General features: G+C 44.7%; 1 protein-coding gene across 1 annotated transcript in view; it reads left to right on the forward strand.

Moving 5' to 3' along the window:
• The window catches only part of LOC127571541 (serine/threonine-protein kinase PAK 2-like), a 59,657-nt gene extending 56,684 nt beyond the window's left edge, over nucleotides 1-2,973 (forward strand). The window contains exons 14-15 of the mRNA XM_052018012.1: nucleotides 80-217; nucleotides 974-2,973. Of these exons, the coding sequence (XP_051873972.1) occupies nucleotides 80-217; nucleotides 974-1,060 (225 nt within the window). The 3' untranslated portion in view covers nucleotides 1,061-2,973. The remainder of the gene's footprint in view (nucleotides 1-79; nucleotides 218-973) is intronic.
• Nucleotides 2,974-15,186: the final 12,213 nt, after the last annotated feature.

The raw sequence follows: 15,186 nt of genomic DNA on the forward strand, positions 1-15,186 counted from the left end.
AACGGGGATTTATTGAGCCACAAGGCTCCACCCTGCCTTTTTGGTCCAGCAATACTTCATTTATACACGTACATTGCAGGCCTTGTATCTCATCGCCACTAATGGGACTCCAGAGCTTCAGAACCCAGAGAAACTCTCTGGAATCTTCCGTGATTTTCTGAATCGCTGCCTGGAGATGGATGTGGAGAAACGGGGCTCTGGGAAGGAGCTACTGCAGGTATTGATCATATCTTGATCTGAAATTTCAGGCCAATATCAATCTCTCAAAATGCTTGCTTTTATTTTACATGAAAATTCACATTGGTAGGTGCCCAGACCCAAACAGACAATCTTTATTTATATGCACGTGTGTTGTAAATACTGTTTATTCCCACCTGCCATCATTCAACATCACCAATATTCATGAGGGATTTCTCCGACTCCCACTCATTTATGAAAACTTTGCCAAGATATCACCTGCTTTCCTCAAAATTGGAAAACTAATTTGGAGGAAACTGGGCAAATGGACTCTCGAACTCCATCCCCTTCCCCTATCTGGCACAACCTGCCCATCGTCTTTGACCCCTCTTCAGTCCACCAACCACCTTGGGCTCCTGTCTCACCACTCCCCCTCTCCTCTGTATACTGGCCATCTCCCCCCTCTCCACTCTCAGTACTGATGCAGCAGAGTTTCAAACCAAAATTTCAACAATTCCACCCACACCTCTCCACCCCACCCCTAACAGATGCTGTCTGACCCGCTGAGTTCCTCCAGCAGATATTGTTGCTCCAGGTTCCAACAGCTACGGACTCCTGCATCTCTGAGCCTTGGGAACTTCTCCCTCTCCAAGTTTAACATGCATTGTTTTCCTACCTGTCTGTTGTAACCAATCACTGTATTTAGTGAGCAATGTACTAACTGCTAATTTCTGTCGATATTTGTCAATCAAAGAATTCAGCTAACCACAATCATCTTTCTCATTTTGTCTCACAGCATCCTTTCCTGAAGCTGGCCAAGCCCTTGTCCAGTTTGACGCCGCTGATTTTGGCAGCCAAGGACGCGATGAAAAGCAATCGCTAGCTCTTCTCCTCAATGACTCCCCTCTGCCCCCAAAGATTCGGAATCAAGTATTACGGTCTACATTTGAAATGCCGGAGCAGCTGGCAGGCCCAACTCAGGCATCACAACGTGCCTGTCACCAGCCAACCCACACAAGCAAGGTCGATGCTGCTTTTAAATCTCCAAAACAAAAAGTGGTCCCTCTTCCTTCCCTCTACATTTCAATACTTGAATTGCAGATTGAAAGACAGATTAGCTGCCTCCTCTGTGGAATCTGGACTTCTCCCAGCATGCAGTTCGGTCTGCCAGTTGCTTGTCTCCTAAGGACATTACGTACTGTATTGGGTGAGCGGGGCTTTGGGATGTTCTGCTTTATGCCTTTTTTGTATATTATGTATCTCAGTGGCGATTTGCATTAGAATTCAGGAGAGAAGTTGTGTAGCTGTCTTTTTTTAAAGAAAAAATTTTTATTGTTAGTACTAACTTTCAGGAGTTCTGACTAGTCACTAGCACTGACTGTCGGGGCCAAGATACCAGCTTCCTCCATGCTCATGGTCAGTGTGATTATATTATTTTGATGTTAGTCACAAAATGCCTTGATGATTGGTGTGCACACTCGAAGGAGAGCTGTAGGAGTTTAATTTTTCTGTGGCCGTAATCGGGCAGGAATGTTGGTGGATTCAGACTTGCAAATAGACACTTGGCCCAAGCTATCCTAATACTCATTGTTTTTGCAGTGGGACCTAATCTTTTCTGCATTGATGCCGGATTCCCCTTGTGTTCATATTGCAGCCACAACAATGCATTAAATTATCTTAATGTTGGGTGCATTCATTGATGCCACACTGACTCCTATAAGGCTTCTGCTGATGAAATGAGTTGAGTGTTTAGTATTAGAGCTAGTTAAGCGGAGTCTTCAGTATCGTAAAGAAGCAGTATTCCCATCTGATGTACAGAGGTGCTACATCGCGATGGCGCAGTACCGAATGCCTTTCAGTGCCCCATAGTTTTATTTATTTTCATTAAAAAGTACATTGTTTTGATTTATTTTCACTGTTTAAAAACTGCGATATGTTTACAATAACGGTGGTTAATGCTTCAGGTTTCTGTAGAATGTGACCTCTGCGCACATGCGATCTTGTGCACTGCACCGACAATGTGCAGCCCCAGGTAGTGAAGACTGCAGTAACTGCATCTAGAGAACACCTGATGTTCATACAGTTCCCATCATTCTACACTGTATCCCATGCAGGTACCCCCTCCCCATGCACATCTTTCACCTATGCTACTGCACTGCACCCAACCTCCATAGATACACTGTGAAAAAATGCATCATTGCATTGCAAACTTACCACTGTGCATCTCTGCACAACAGAACATTGCATCAAGCCGCACTCCATGCAGCACACTGCACATTCCATATAGTCCCACATGTACAACATCATACAGTGGCTGTGAGCAAAATGATCATTGGGTATGTCAGATGGGACACATGGAGAGAAGGTAGTGGGGAACAGAGTTCTTGTGTCAACTCACTCATTGTGAAACTGCTGAAAAAAGTTAAAATGAGAGGTAGTCTCCAGGGAAGGAATTGGTGGCTTCAGATAACCACGGTTGCCCTTTTGCCCTGACCTGCCTTTCAGACCTCTGCACAGTACCATAAGGAAGTGATGCAAAAGTTCAACCATTCAACACATGACCGCGGCAAACTGTCCAATGGAAAATACTCCACGCACCTCACTGATGGTTCCCAATAAGAGTGTTGGTGAATTCTGTGGCTTATTACTGCAGTATTAAAAGGAGAAAATATAACAAGAAGGTGAACACATCTATCAAAGTGCCTAACAGTAGAGTCTGATATTATTGGGAATTTGGGATTTTGGACTCTTTTCTAATTAATACTAAAAACAAAATAAAATTTTTAGATAACGCAAGTGTGTAATTTTTTGTTCATTGTATTTAATTCTACTGATTCTGAGAACATGGCTCGCAGAAGGAAGATTACATCCAGTAGGTCTATTGGACTTAGATAAAATGGGGTTAGTCATGAAAAGATCAGGTAAGTTGGTGTGCATTATTTACTTAGGGCCTAACAAAGCAGGATGATCCCCAAGGACAGCAACAACTACAAAAAGTTGGATTTATATTGTCCCCTTACAAAATTTTAAAAAGTCACATCTGTTATAATGCAAGTTTTGCCTGTGAAATATTAGGAAGTGACGAATAACTTGGTTAAAGATGAGCTTTAAGGTGTGTCTTCAAGGAAGGAAGTGGAACTAGAGCTTCAGGAGACTGGGTGGGAGTTGTTAGAACTTGGGGTCCAGGCAGTTGAAAGCACTGCTGCCAGTGGTGACGTAAAGGAAATCAGCTGTGTGCATGAAGGTAGGATTGGAGGAGTGTGGAGATCTATGAGCTGTAAGAGTTGGTTGTGATTACATTGAGCAGATGGCTGGAGACCTTCAAAGGTACAACGATTGTCTCATTGACTCTGCACCTGGAACTGATTAAGTCAGTGGGTACAGGGCTTGTTGCAATTGGTTTCCAGACAGCAGAGCTTTGGGTGAGCTCAAGTTCATCTAGAATGGAAGAGCAATGCAATAATTGAGTCTGAAAGTGGTCAAGGCATTGATGTGTGTTTCAGCAGCAGAAGATCAAAGGCAAGGTTGAAAACCAATGATGCTTTGGGGGTGGAATTGACATCTTGGTAATGTCGGGGCTGAGAAGCTGAGTTCAGGGTTAACTGGGGCGTCAAAGTTACCAACAGTCAGCTTTGGTCTTAAATAGTGGCCCAGGAGAACGATAGAGTCATTGACAAGGGAACGGAATTTGAGCTGAAGACAAGCTTTTGTCTGTTCAATAATTAGTAGAACAAAATTTCTGATTGTTCAATACTGGACACTGCATAAGCAACAAATCAAAGATAGTGGAATAGTTGAGAGAGGTTTGGCTGAGTTCAAAATGTGCACATTGAACGTGGCAAGTTTTGGGTGATGCCATCAATGAAAAACCCAAAGGTGAGAAATGAGAGCAGATGAAAGATGAATTCCAGGGACCCTAGGGACGAGAAGCCATCAGGGATGATTGTGTGGCTGAGGGAAGAAACTAGCCAAGAGTAGTGCCACTCAGCTAGAGAGGTGAGGTGTTCAGGGAGGGTGGACTACCTGCAGCCTTTGGCTTGATTGACCAGTTCAGAAGAATGAGAGGGGATAGTTTCCAACAGTCTCACAATATCAGTGTAACTTGCATAAAGGCTGTTTCAGTAGTGAAGACCAGTCAGGAGTTGAAACAATTGCTTAGGGCATGTGGGTATTAATTCAACAGGTGACAATGGTAAGGAAAGTTGATTGGGTGGGAATTAGCAAGGATAAGGGGTCGTATTTTAAGGTGATACAGCATCAGAATTATCAGGGAGCAGTCTTTCAGCCCCTTGAGCCTGAACTACACATCCCTGCTACCCCAAGTATCCATGTACCTCTGCCTTAAAATTAATCACAAACTCTGCTTCTGCCACCCTTTGCAGAAGAGAGTTCCGCGACTCGCCACCATCAGAGGAAAAAAATTGCCTCGTCTGTCTTAAATGGGCAACTTGTTATAGAACCATACAGCACAAAACAGGCTGTTCGGCCCACCATGTTGTGCCGTCCATCAAACCACCCTCACACTACCTAACCCCTTCCTCCCACATATCCCTCCATCTCACATTCCTCCATATGCCTGTCCAACAGGCTCTTGAACCTGTCCAATGTATCTGCCTCCACCACCACCCCAGGCAGTGCATTCCATGCACCAACCACTCTCTGGGTGAAAAACATCCCCCTGACATCTCCCCTGAACCTCCCACCCATAACCTTAAAGCCGTGCCCTCTCGTCTTGAGCATTGGTGCCCTGGGGAAGGAGGTGCTGACTGTCTATCTATTCCTCTCAATATTTTATATACCTCTATCATGTCTCCTCTCATCCTCCTCCTTTCCAGTGAATAAAGCCCTAGCACCTTAAGCCTCTCCTCATATTCAATACTCTCTGATCCAGGCAGCATCCTGGTAAATCTCCTCTGCACCCCTTCCAACGCTTCCACATCCTTCCTATAATGAGGTGACCAGAACTGTACACAGTACTCTTAAGTGATTCCTCGTTGTCGATTCTCCCTCATGAGGGAATATTCTCTCCACATCCACTCTGTCCAGGGCCCCACCCCTGTCCCACTTCACCCCTGGTTCTTGTGTTTCAGTCAAGTCCCCTCACTGTTTCCCAGGGTAGAAGTGTCAAGTACTAGAGAACATGCATTTAAGGTGAGGGGGGAAAGTTTGAAGGAGATGTGCGGGGCAAGTTTTTTTTCACAAGGATTGGTAGGTGCCTGGAACAGACTGCCAGGGGTAGTGGAGGAAGCAGATGTAATAGTAGTGTTTAAGAGGCTGTTAGATACATGAATATGCAGGGAACTGAGGGATGTGGGTCATGTCCAGGCAGAAGAGATTTGTCTTGGTATCATGTTCGGTGCAGATGTGGTGGGCTTGTCCTGTGCTGTTCTGTTCTATGTTCTTGCTCTTCTAAACTCCAGTGGATACAAATTTAGCCTATCAAGCCTTTACTCACAAGACAACCTGTCCATTCTAAGCATCAGACCAGTGAACCTCCTTTCAACTGGTTCTAATGTATCAACAGCATTCCTTGAATGAAGAAGTTAATACTGGAACACAATACTCCTGGTTTGATCTCACCATTGTTCTGTATAAGTGAAGCATAACTTTTGTATTCAATTCCCCTATCAATGAACAGGTGCATTGTTGGGTTTGCTAATTACTTGCTGTCCCTGTACACCAACCTTATGTAAATCGTGCACTATTATTGTACAATCTCTCGCTGTTCTTATTTTTCACTATATATAGATCTTTGCCCACTCACTTAACCTATCTATAATCCCTCATAATGTCTTCACAACTTACTTTCCTGCCAGAAACGATGGTGGACTTGAAGGGGTTGGTGCTGTTGACGATATTGTTTAATAAAGCAGTCAGGGAGGGAGAGGGGTGGTGAGCGGTTTGACAGAAGTAGGATTAATGTCTTCAGAGGCAAGTCTTCCAGATGAGATGAGTTCAGAGGGGGTGTGAAGAGAAGCCAGAGAAAGATTGTTCAGGTGTAAGGCAGGGGTAGAACAGGAACAGGCCCTTTGGCCCATGATGTCTGTGGTGTCCATGATGCTAATTTTAACTAATCTCATAATGACAATTCCTTACTTCCCCTACAGATGCTGCTCGACCCGCTCAGTTCCTCCAGCAGATCGTTTGTTGCTCCTTTAACTAATCTCATTTGCCTGCACGTGGTCTGTATCCTTTCATTCCCTGCCTGCTCACATGCCTGTCTAAATATCTTGCAAACATTATAATATCTGCTTCCACCACCCCCACGGTCCTGTGTTCGAGGCACCTACCACTCTGTGTGACAACTTTAAAACTTGCCCCACAGATCTCCTTAAAATTTTCTCCTCCTTACCTCAAACCTATGCCCTCTCGTATCTGACGTTTATACCCTGGGGCACAAAGACTGACTCTTGTCTCTGGCCCTCATAATTTTATATACTTCTGTCAGGGCAGCCAGTGGTTTAGCTGGAGAATTCTCTGAAAGGAGAGAAGAGATGATGGAATAATTGACTATAGTCCATGAGCATTGCATCTTTCTCCACCCTCTCCTCCCAACGAGGGAGAGCAGTTTGCAGTGATTCTCTGTGGTGGAGGAACGTGAGACTGGTGAGGTACAGCCCAGGAGGCTGGGGGAATCGGCAGTTCTGGAGGACAGGAGCAGAGTCTGGGGAAGTTGTGGTGGACCAGAAAATGGCTTAATGAGAGGGTAATGATGCAATTGATGTTTGGGTACTTCAGAATCGGGCTCACTGTGGGCAGCGCAGAGCCGCTGCCTCAACTCCAACCATCTGGGTTCAATCCTGATCTTGGGTTTGGAGTTTGCACGTTCTCTCTGTGACCGTGTGGGTTTCCCCTGGGTGCTCCAGTTTCCTCCCACATCTCAGAGATGTGGGGGTCAGTAGGTTAATTGGCTGCTGTGAATTGCCCTTAGTGTGTGGGTGAGTGGTAGAATCTGGGGGCGGTCGATGGGAATGTGGGGAGACCGAGAAGGGATTAGTGTAAATGGGTGGTTGGTTAGCACCGACCTGGTCGACTGAAGGGCCTGTTTCCGTGTCAAGTGACTCTATGTTCAGTATGTCTCGTGCAGCTGTACAAGACTACAGATACTTCCTGTCTGCTGTAAAAGTACACAAGAGACTCATGGTGCCCCACTTCCTCAGTATAGTATTCTCCAGCTTGTTGCTACGCAGTAGTTGGTGCTACTTCCTCACAGCTCCACCACCTGGTTCGATCCTGACCTCTAGTACTGTCTGTGTGGAACTTGCACATTCTCCTTGTGACCACTGGGTTTGCCTTGGGCACTCTGGTTTCCCAAAGCCATGTTGGTACATTAATTGGCTGCTGTAAATTGCCCCTGGTGTCAATGAGTGGTGGGAAAGTCAATGGGAATGTAAGAGAGAGAGAGAACAGGTTACAGGGAAATGTGTGAGGAATGGGATTGATCTGAGACAGGATGGGGGGAATTGCCTGTTGTAAGAAAATGAGAAATAGGAATTGGTTTATTATTGTCACATGTACTGAGGTACAGTGAAAAACCTGTCTTGCACACTGTTCATACAGATCAATTCATTACACAGTGCATCGAGTAGTACAAGGTAAAACAATAACAATGCAGAATAAAGTGTAACAGCTACAGAGAGTGCAGTGCAGGGAGACAATAGGGTGCAAGGTCATAATGAGGTAGATTGTGAGGTCAAGAGTCCATCTTATTGTACTAGGGAACTTCAATAGTCTTATAACAGCGGGATAGAAGCTGTCCTTGAGCCTGGTGGTACATGCTTTTGGGCTTTTGTATCTTTTGCATGAGGGGAGGGGAGAGAAGAGGGAATGTCTGGGGTGAGTGGGGTCTTTGATTATGCTGGCTGCTTTACCAAGACAGAGTCCATGGAGGGGAAGCTGGTTTCCGTGATGTGCTGAGCTGTGTCTTATAGTCATGGACAGAGCAGCTGCCGTACCAAGCTGGGATGCAACTGGATAGGATTGATAAGAATTGGTGAGGGTCGTTGGGGACATGCCAAATTTTTTTTGCCTCCCGAGGAAGTAGGGGTGCTGCTGACCTTTCATGGCCATGGCGGTTGTCGTTGAACCAGGACGGGCTCTTGGTGATGTTCACTCCTAAGAACTTTGATGCTCTGATTAACTGCACTATTTACTGGTACAGTGATTACATGGATGGATTTCTTTGGCACTTCAGGAAAAGCTCCCGTGCCTGACTTCTGTACCTGTTCCCAACACTCTGAGGGACCAACCCAGTTGCTTAATAGAACACTGCTTTAAAATTTAGGATGTAGCATCAAAAATAAATTGATTGGTAATGAACCCACAAATCATAATTTTATAGAACAGTACAGCACGATACAGGCCCTTTGGCACACAATGTTGTGCTGACCTTTAAATCTCGCCTAAGACTATCTAACACCTTCCTCCCACATATCTCTCTATTTTAAATTCCTCCATATGCTTATCTAGTAATCTCTTGAATTTGACCAACGTATCAGCCTCCACCACCACCCCAGGCAGTGCATTCCATGCACCAACCACTCTCTGGGTAAGAAATCTCCTCTGATATCTCTCTCGAATTTCTCACCCATGACTTTAAAGCCATGCCCTCTTGTATTGAGCATTGGTGCCCTGCGAAAGAGGTGCTGGCTGTCCACCTTATCTATTCCTCTTAATATTTTGTACACCTCTATCATGTATCCTCTTATCCTCCTCTTTTCCAAAGAGTAAAGCCCTAGCTCCCTTAGTCTCTCATAATGCATACTTTCTAATCCAGGCAGCATCCTGGTAAATCTCCTCTGCACCCTTTCCAACGCTTCCACATCCTTCCTATAATGAGGCGACCAGAACTGGACACAGTAAGTGTGGTCTAACCAGAGTTTTGTAGAGCTGCATCATTACCTCGCGGCTCTTAAACTCGATCCCACGACTTATGCTAACATCCCATAAGCTTTCTTAACTACCCTATCCATCTGTGAGGCAACTTTCAGGCATAATTTTATGAAAACAAAAACAACTGCAGATGCTGGGAATCTGAAATGAAAACAGAAAATGCAGGAAATGCTCATTAAGTCAGGCAGCATCTGTGGAAGGAAAAATGGTTCCATTTGCCTGCGTTTAGCCCATATTCCTCTAAATCTTTCCTATTCATGTAACTGTTCAAAAGTCTTTTAAATGTCATAAATATCCCTGCCTCTACCACTTCCTCTGGCAGCTCATTCCCATATGCGCACTTCCCTTTGTGCAAAAACTTGTCTCTCAAGTCTGTTTTCAATATTTCTCCACTCACTTTAAACCTCTACTTTTGGACTCCCCTACCCTGGGGAAGAGGACTGTGGCTAGTCACGTTATCTTTGCCCCTCATGAAGTTCTGCTGTACATCAATTTTAACACAAGGTACCTGCCCTGGCAGATTGGGAGGTTTCAGTGAGAGCTCAGTCCAGAGCCTCTGCTGCTGAGATGATTTGCCATTCAGCGTATTCTGTTTCTCAGCTTGGCTTAATAATGTTCACTCTTCCAAAGAAATCAAGGGAGCAAAGTCAGATGGTAAGCACCTCATGAGTGAGAAAAGTCTAAAGCTCAGTTTGGCCAAGGAATTGGTGAGAAAATATTAATGAATAAACGTGGCCCTAGACTGGGTGAAAGGCTTTGATATTTTTTCCAACTAAAATATGACTCTGGTTACTGGAAACATCATGGACTTTTACATCCATGCCCACCAGTTTATTAAACTCTGCTTCATTACCACAATTAAGAACAGTTAAGTAAGGAAATCCAACCTGATGGAAGTGGTTTTGGAAAAACAATTACAACTATTTATGTGAATAAATCGTTTTCAGATTTGTGAGCAGATGGGTCATGAGATGCTCTTTGTACAAATGTGCATACAGCGAACTTCGTTCTCCTGCAGCCCAAGTCCTCTCTCTTATGGTGGAGATATTTCCTCCTGCTCAGCATCAATAATCTGTATACCCTAATAATCTGAGCAAGCAGAAAGATTGTTGTGAACCAGAAAGGGAAGGAGGTCAATTGCTACAGTGCAGCACTTAACCATGTCTCAACCCATTCATAATCGTACATCTTCTGATTTGGGCATCACTCCAGTGGTGCCTCAGAAGGATATTCTCATTGTAATGTTGCCTTTGCCGCTGCTACTTGGGCAGTCCTGCAGGATCTAGGAGTACTTCCTTCCACTCCGGTCCTGAGGTGACTGATGAAGCTAATGCGGGGGTTGCAGACTCTAGGGCAAGAGGATCCTGAGGGGATGCTGGATGGGTGGGTCGGTAGGTTGGTTGGGTGGGTGATGGTGCACTCTGTTCTTCACTTAACCAGGGATCCTGTATGCTCCCAACATGTGGTTTTACAGTTGTTGGTATTATCTTAAATGCTCCTTCACGTGGTTCCACTTGCAGCTGCATACTTCCACCATTAGATGGAGCTTCAACATCGCTACTACCTTGTGGGAAATTTTAATAAATGTGATTTAAAAATTGTTTTTACATTGAGTATAAAAAGTAAGTATGGAATAAGAAAATTAATTCCACTATAAATAGGTTTTACATACAGTCCTTTCATGGGACGTATGGAAGCCATGTACACATGGTTATTAAATGGGACTGAGAACCAAGGGTCCTTGGGATAAAGCTACACTTAAGTCTTTAGGGGGGGACCAAGTCTCTCCCAAGTCTGATTTGGACATAATTTATTTGTTGTTTGTAACTGGGATGCAACCAAACTTGCTAAACTCTCAGTGCCAAAAATGTCTTGACCACATAGAATTCAAGAGATAGCTCAATGTTACCACCTCAAAAAATGGACAATAAGCACAACCTTCCTGGTGCTTTGAGTTAAAAAAAAAGTCAAAAGAAGCAATGGGATAATAAGGCCATATGAAAAGTAAGCCCAGCAAGGTGGTTTATAATTTAGTCCAACTCCAACCTTCTCAATGTGAGTGAAGATAGTGTTGGTGATTTATATCCAGATGATTTTCACTGGCAGGTTGGAAAAACGTTTACGTTGGAGATGGCCCAGTCTTCGCTGCACATCTTGTTAGATGTGGAGCAGGTTTCAGCCAGTTGGCGTATTACATCTGTGCATGCTAGCGCAATTGCCTCTGCAGTCGTGCAACAGTGGGGCTCCTGACACAAGTTCACAGCCTCATCTGGGATGAACAGGACAGGCTGGGGACCTCTGTAATGTTGCAGTCGTGATCAGCTTCAAGAAAGGAAACATGGTTGCAGTAACTACAGGGGTGTTGACCCCAGGGTCCTCCTCACCTCCTTCCTCTCAGAGGCCAAAGAGCTGCTCCTCAAACTGCAGTGTTGGTTCCATCCATCAAGAGCTACGGAGGATGATCTTCACTGTACAACCACAGCAAGAAAAATGCATCAGCCATTCTAAGTGGCTATAGAGTCATACAGCAAGGAAACAGGCCCTTTGGCCTAACTTGTCCATGCTGACTGAGATATCTATAATCGAGTGCAAAAACCCTTGACTCTGTTGTACAAGAGACACTAACAAATTCTTCTCAAGTATAGTTGCCCTCAGAAGCATATCTCCATTCTATGTCTGACACATGATGACGTTGCAATCCCATGGGTGGACCACAGAGCAAACACCAGTGTAGACTGGGCTTCAGCAGGACTACAGTCATTGCTCCAACCTTCATAATCTTTGTTGTTGCAATACTGCGCCTCACCCACGCCCGCCCCCCCCCCAAGCTAAGCTGCACAACCAATGGGAACCTCTTCAACCTCAGTCACCTCCACTCCAGAACCAAGGCTACTCCAATCCCAATCATTAAGCAGAACACACACTGTACTTGCATGTGTGCACTCAGAGGCAACATATCTCTGACTAGTTCTCAACAAAATTAATTGTCTGGCAAAATACGAGGGGCTGAATCTGAGTCATCCTCATGTAATGTTGAGTAAAGGATATATATTGGCCAGAATGTGAGACATAGCTCCCCCTAATCATCTTCAGAATAATACCAATGAATGTCCACATCTAACTGAGAGCACGGCCAGACCTTGGGTTAACATCTCATTCAAGGGCCACATCCCTGAGGGAGCACGGCTCCCTTGTGTGCACTGGGCAGGCTCCCTGGAGTTTGTACTTCAGTTCCTGGTGTGGGAGGGACAGAGACTGGATCAGGCCAACTGTGGAGGCCAGACCAATGTCATTTACTGTCCCTGAAAGTAAATTGTAGATATATATTTTTTTATCCTACTGCAATTGTATTAGTTTTGAAAACTATTATAAACACCTCCTGATTTGATAGGCAGTGAGATGTTGTCCACGGTCCTGTCTCTTTGTCAAAGGGTGTGGGGAGTTCTGGGGCAAAGCCTCAGCCCCACATTCTGAGGCTTAGTCACCATTGAAGCCTGCCCCCCTGACTCCTGGGTGAAGAGTCAGTTTGTTCAGCCCTTCACATAGATTCTAGTAACTGCAGATGGGGGCAGGTGTAATGAGCAGGTGCAGATGCACCACGATAAGCCATATCCAGATCAAATCAACCACTGCAATCTCATTCCAAATGACAAAGTTGCTTATTGTGTCCCACAGTCTTGAGCAGAATTTCCTGTCCAGTAAAAACAAAGGCTGATCCACGTGTCAATTGTGGGATCACACTGAGCACCGGGAATTATGGTCACTATTCCACCATCTGTCTGATCCCCATCATAATTCCTTTGACACCACATGTAGGACTAAAGAATGTTATCTGCACATGGTAGGTGGGACCATGAGGGAAACTGATGGCATTTCTCTCTGTATGCTTGGGATTTCTGTGTTAACATGGGCATTCAAAACTAACCGGTGATTTCCATTGGTGTTAGTGTGCAAGGAAGGGACAAGCATTCGGAGAATCTGTCCTGGCACAGGGAGTATATCTGTCATTTTGGAATGTCTGCAAAGAAGGTAGCGGTACAATTTTTGAATTAATTTTGTATAGTTAAATGTTTTGGATTGTTTAAAAGTATTCTTACAATTTTTTAATCATTGTTTCATTGACTGTAATGGCATTTTAATGTTTCTGAATGTCAGAGATATTCGAAGTGTATGACCAGCTGCCAGACCAGTGGTATTGTCTTATACATCTGGCAGCTTTCACTCTGTCCCCCCAACACTAAGGGAAATCAATGGAAGGGCCTGCCGGTTACAACAGGACGGCTTCTGAAAGCAAGGTCGCAAATTTGGGTTTGGCTAGTGGACCTGCCATGTAGGTCCACACAGGGTGCAAGTGTCTCACCACTGGAGTCAAAGGTCAAAGCCAAAAGTAGTGCACCTAAGTCAGTGGTTAGTTGCCTGCGGTTTCCCTTGTGGATAGTAAGCTAGCAGTTCAGTGACTGCTGGGAGATTTCTGACCTTTCAGCAGAAATATCGGGAGCATTGTACAATAGACAGAGAATCCTCCTGTGCAGTGTTACGAACCAGCAACAAAAGAAACACACTGAGTCATGATTCAGTGTTAAAAACTATTTCATTAATCACTACTTATGATAATAAGAAAAATAAAAGTAAAAATGTTAGTATGTTAGAAGTAAAAATGTTAAAACTTGAACATTAACCCCAAAAACTAAACTCTTCGTGTGTGTGTGTGTGTGGCAAAGTCCCAAACTCCAAGTCCAGGAATGGTTCTTGAACTTCAGTTCCGCAAGCCATAAGGTGAAACATGAGCAAAGGCTTCTTCAACAACCACCGTTGTCTGAAGATAAGACGTAGATGTAGGGAACATAGAGAGTAATTACGAAATCCAAATGTTCCACGATGGAACCCAAATGACACCTCAGTGTTTACTCGGTAGTGACTTCCTCACCCCAAAAAGCATCCGAATCGTGGCCGTCCACACAAATACTTGTTTCCTTCTACAGGTCAGCAACAAAGTGAACTCCACCGGATTACTTCCAATTTCCATACATGGATTGCAGTGACAGACACAGTTATTGTCCCTCATCCATCGATAGAGAAACTAGCAGGCTGGTGTCTCTCTCCCTTTTCTCTCTCTCTCTCCCTGACTGACTTCTTCAACAACGTCATTACGTCCTTTATCTTTGGTTGATGTAAGCATGCCACACACACACACACACACACACACACACACACACACACACACACACACACACACACACACACACACACACACACACACACACACACACACACACACAACTAACTCTACCTTAAAGGGACATTCACCAAGTCCGTAACAGCAGAACAACTCCTTAAACATGGAATAACGGCCAAAATGTGAGGGAGTTAATCATCCAGAGACTGGGGATGTGAGGGAGTTAGAGACCCAGAGATTTGTGTTGTTCTGGCAAATAAAATCGTTTAAATTTTATATTGTCCAGTCTTGCCAAGTGTTTGGCCCAGTACGGCAGAGCATGACTAAATTCCAGTGCCAATCTCCTGGGTCCAACACACTGCCTGTCACTCTGTTGTCTCTGATTTATGCACCCGTGTGATCAAATTGCCAGTAAAGGCTCATGCAGCCTAACACTGCACCTAACACCCCTGCACCTAAACCCTGCATCAGTTCCCTCTGCATCTCTCACACCACAAGTGATCCACCTCTCCCAACATCTTCCACTGCCTCTTGTGTTTCACATTGTTTTCCATCTCCCTTTGCATGCTGCAAATGTGTGAGCCGTCTTCACTCGCCAACCGCTCCCTGCCACTCTCTCCTTTAATTAGAGGTCCCTGCACTTGTATGGCTGTAGCCTACTTCAGAGATATCTCTTCTCTGCCTCCCCCAACTTCTCCTCTTTGCTTTGTACACACTGAATACAAACTTACCTTACACCCATCTCAGCTTATAACCAACTTACCAAATTCTGCTAAGAGGTCCCTGTCTGAACCCCCAAGGCCCTAAACTTTTCTCCTCTGTACTCCCGTGTCCTTCTTTCAGCCTGTCCCGTTGACCAAAATGTTGACCACCCACCTCCACATTCCTGCGTGTGACAGAGCATCAAATGTACATCAATTTCGTTGGGACACTTTGTTAAA

Source organism: Pristis pectinata, chromosome 6 (genome assembly GCF_009764475.1).
Source record: "Pristis pectinata isolate sPriPec2 chromosome 6, sPriPec2.1.pri, whole genome shotgun sequence".
Taxonomy (NCBI): Eukaryota; Metazoa; Chordata; class Chondrichthyes; order Rhinopristiformes; family Pristidae; genus Pristis; species Pristis pectinata.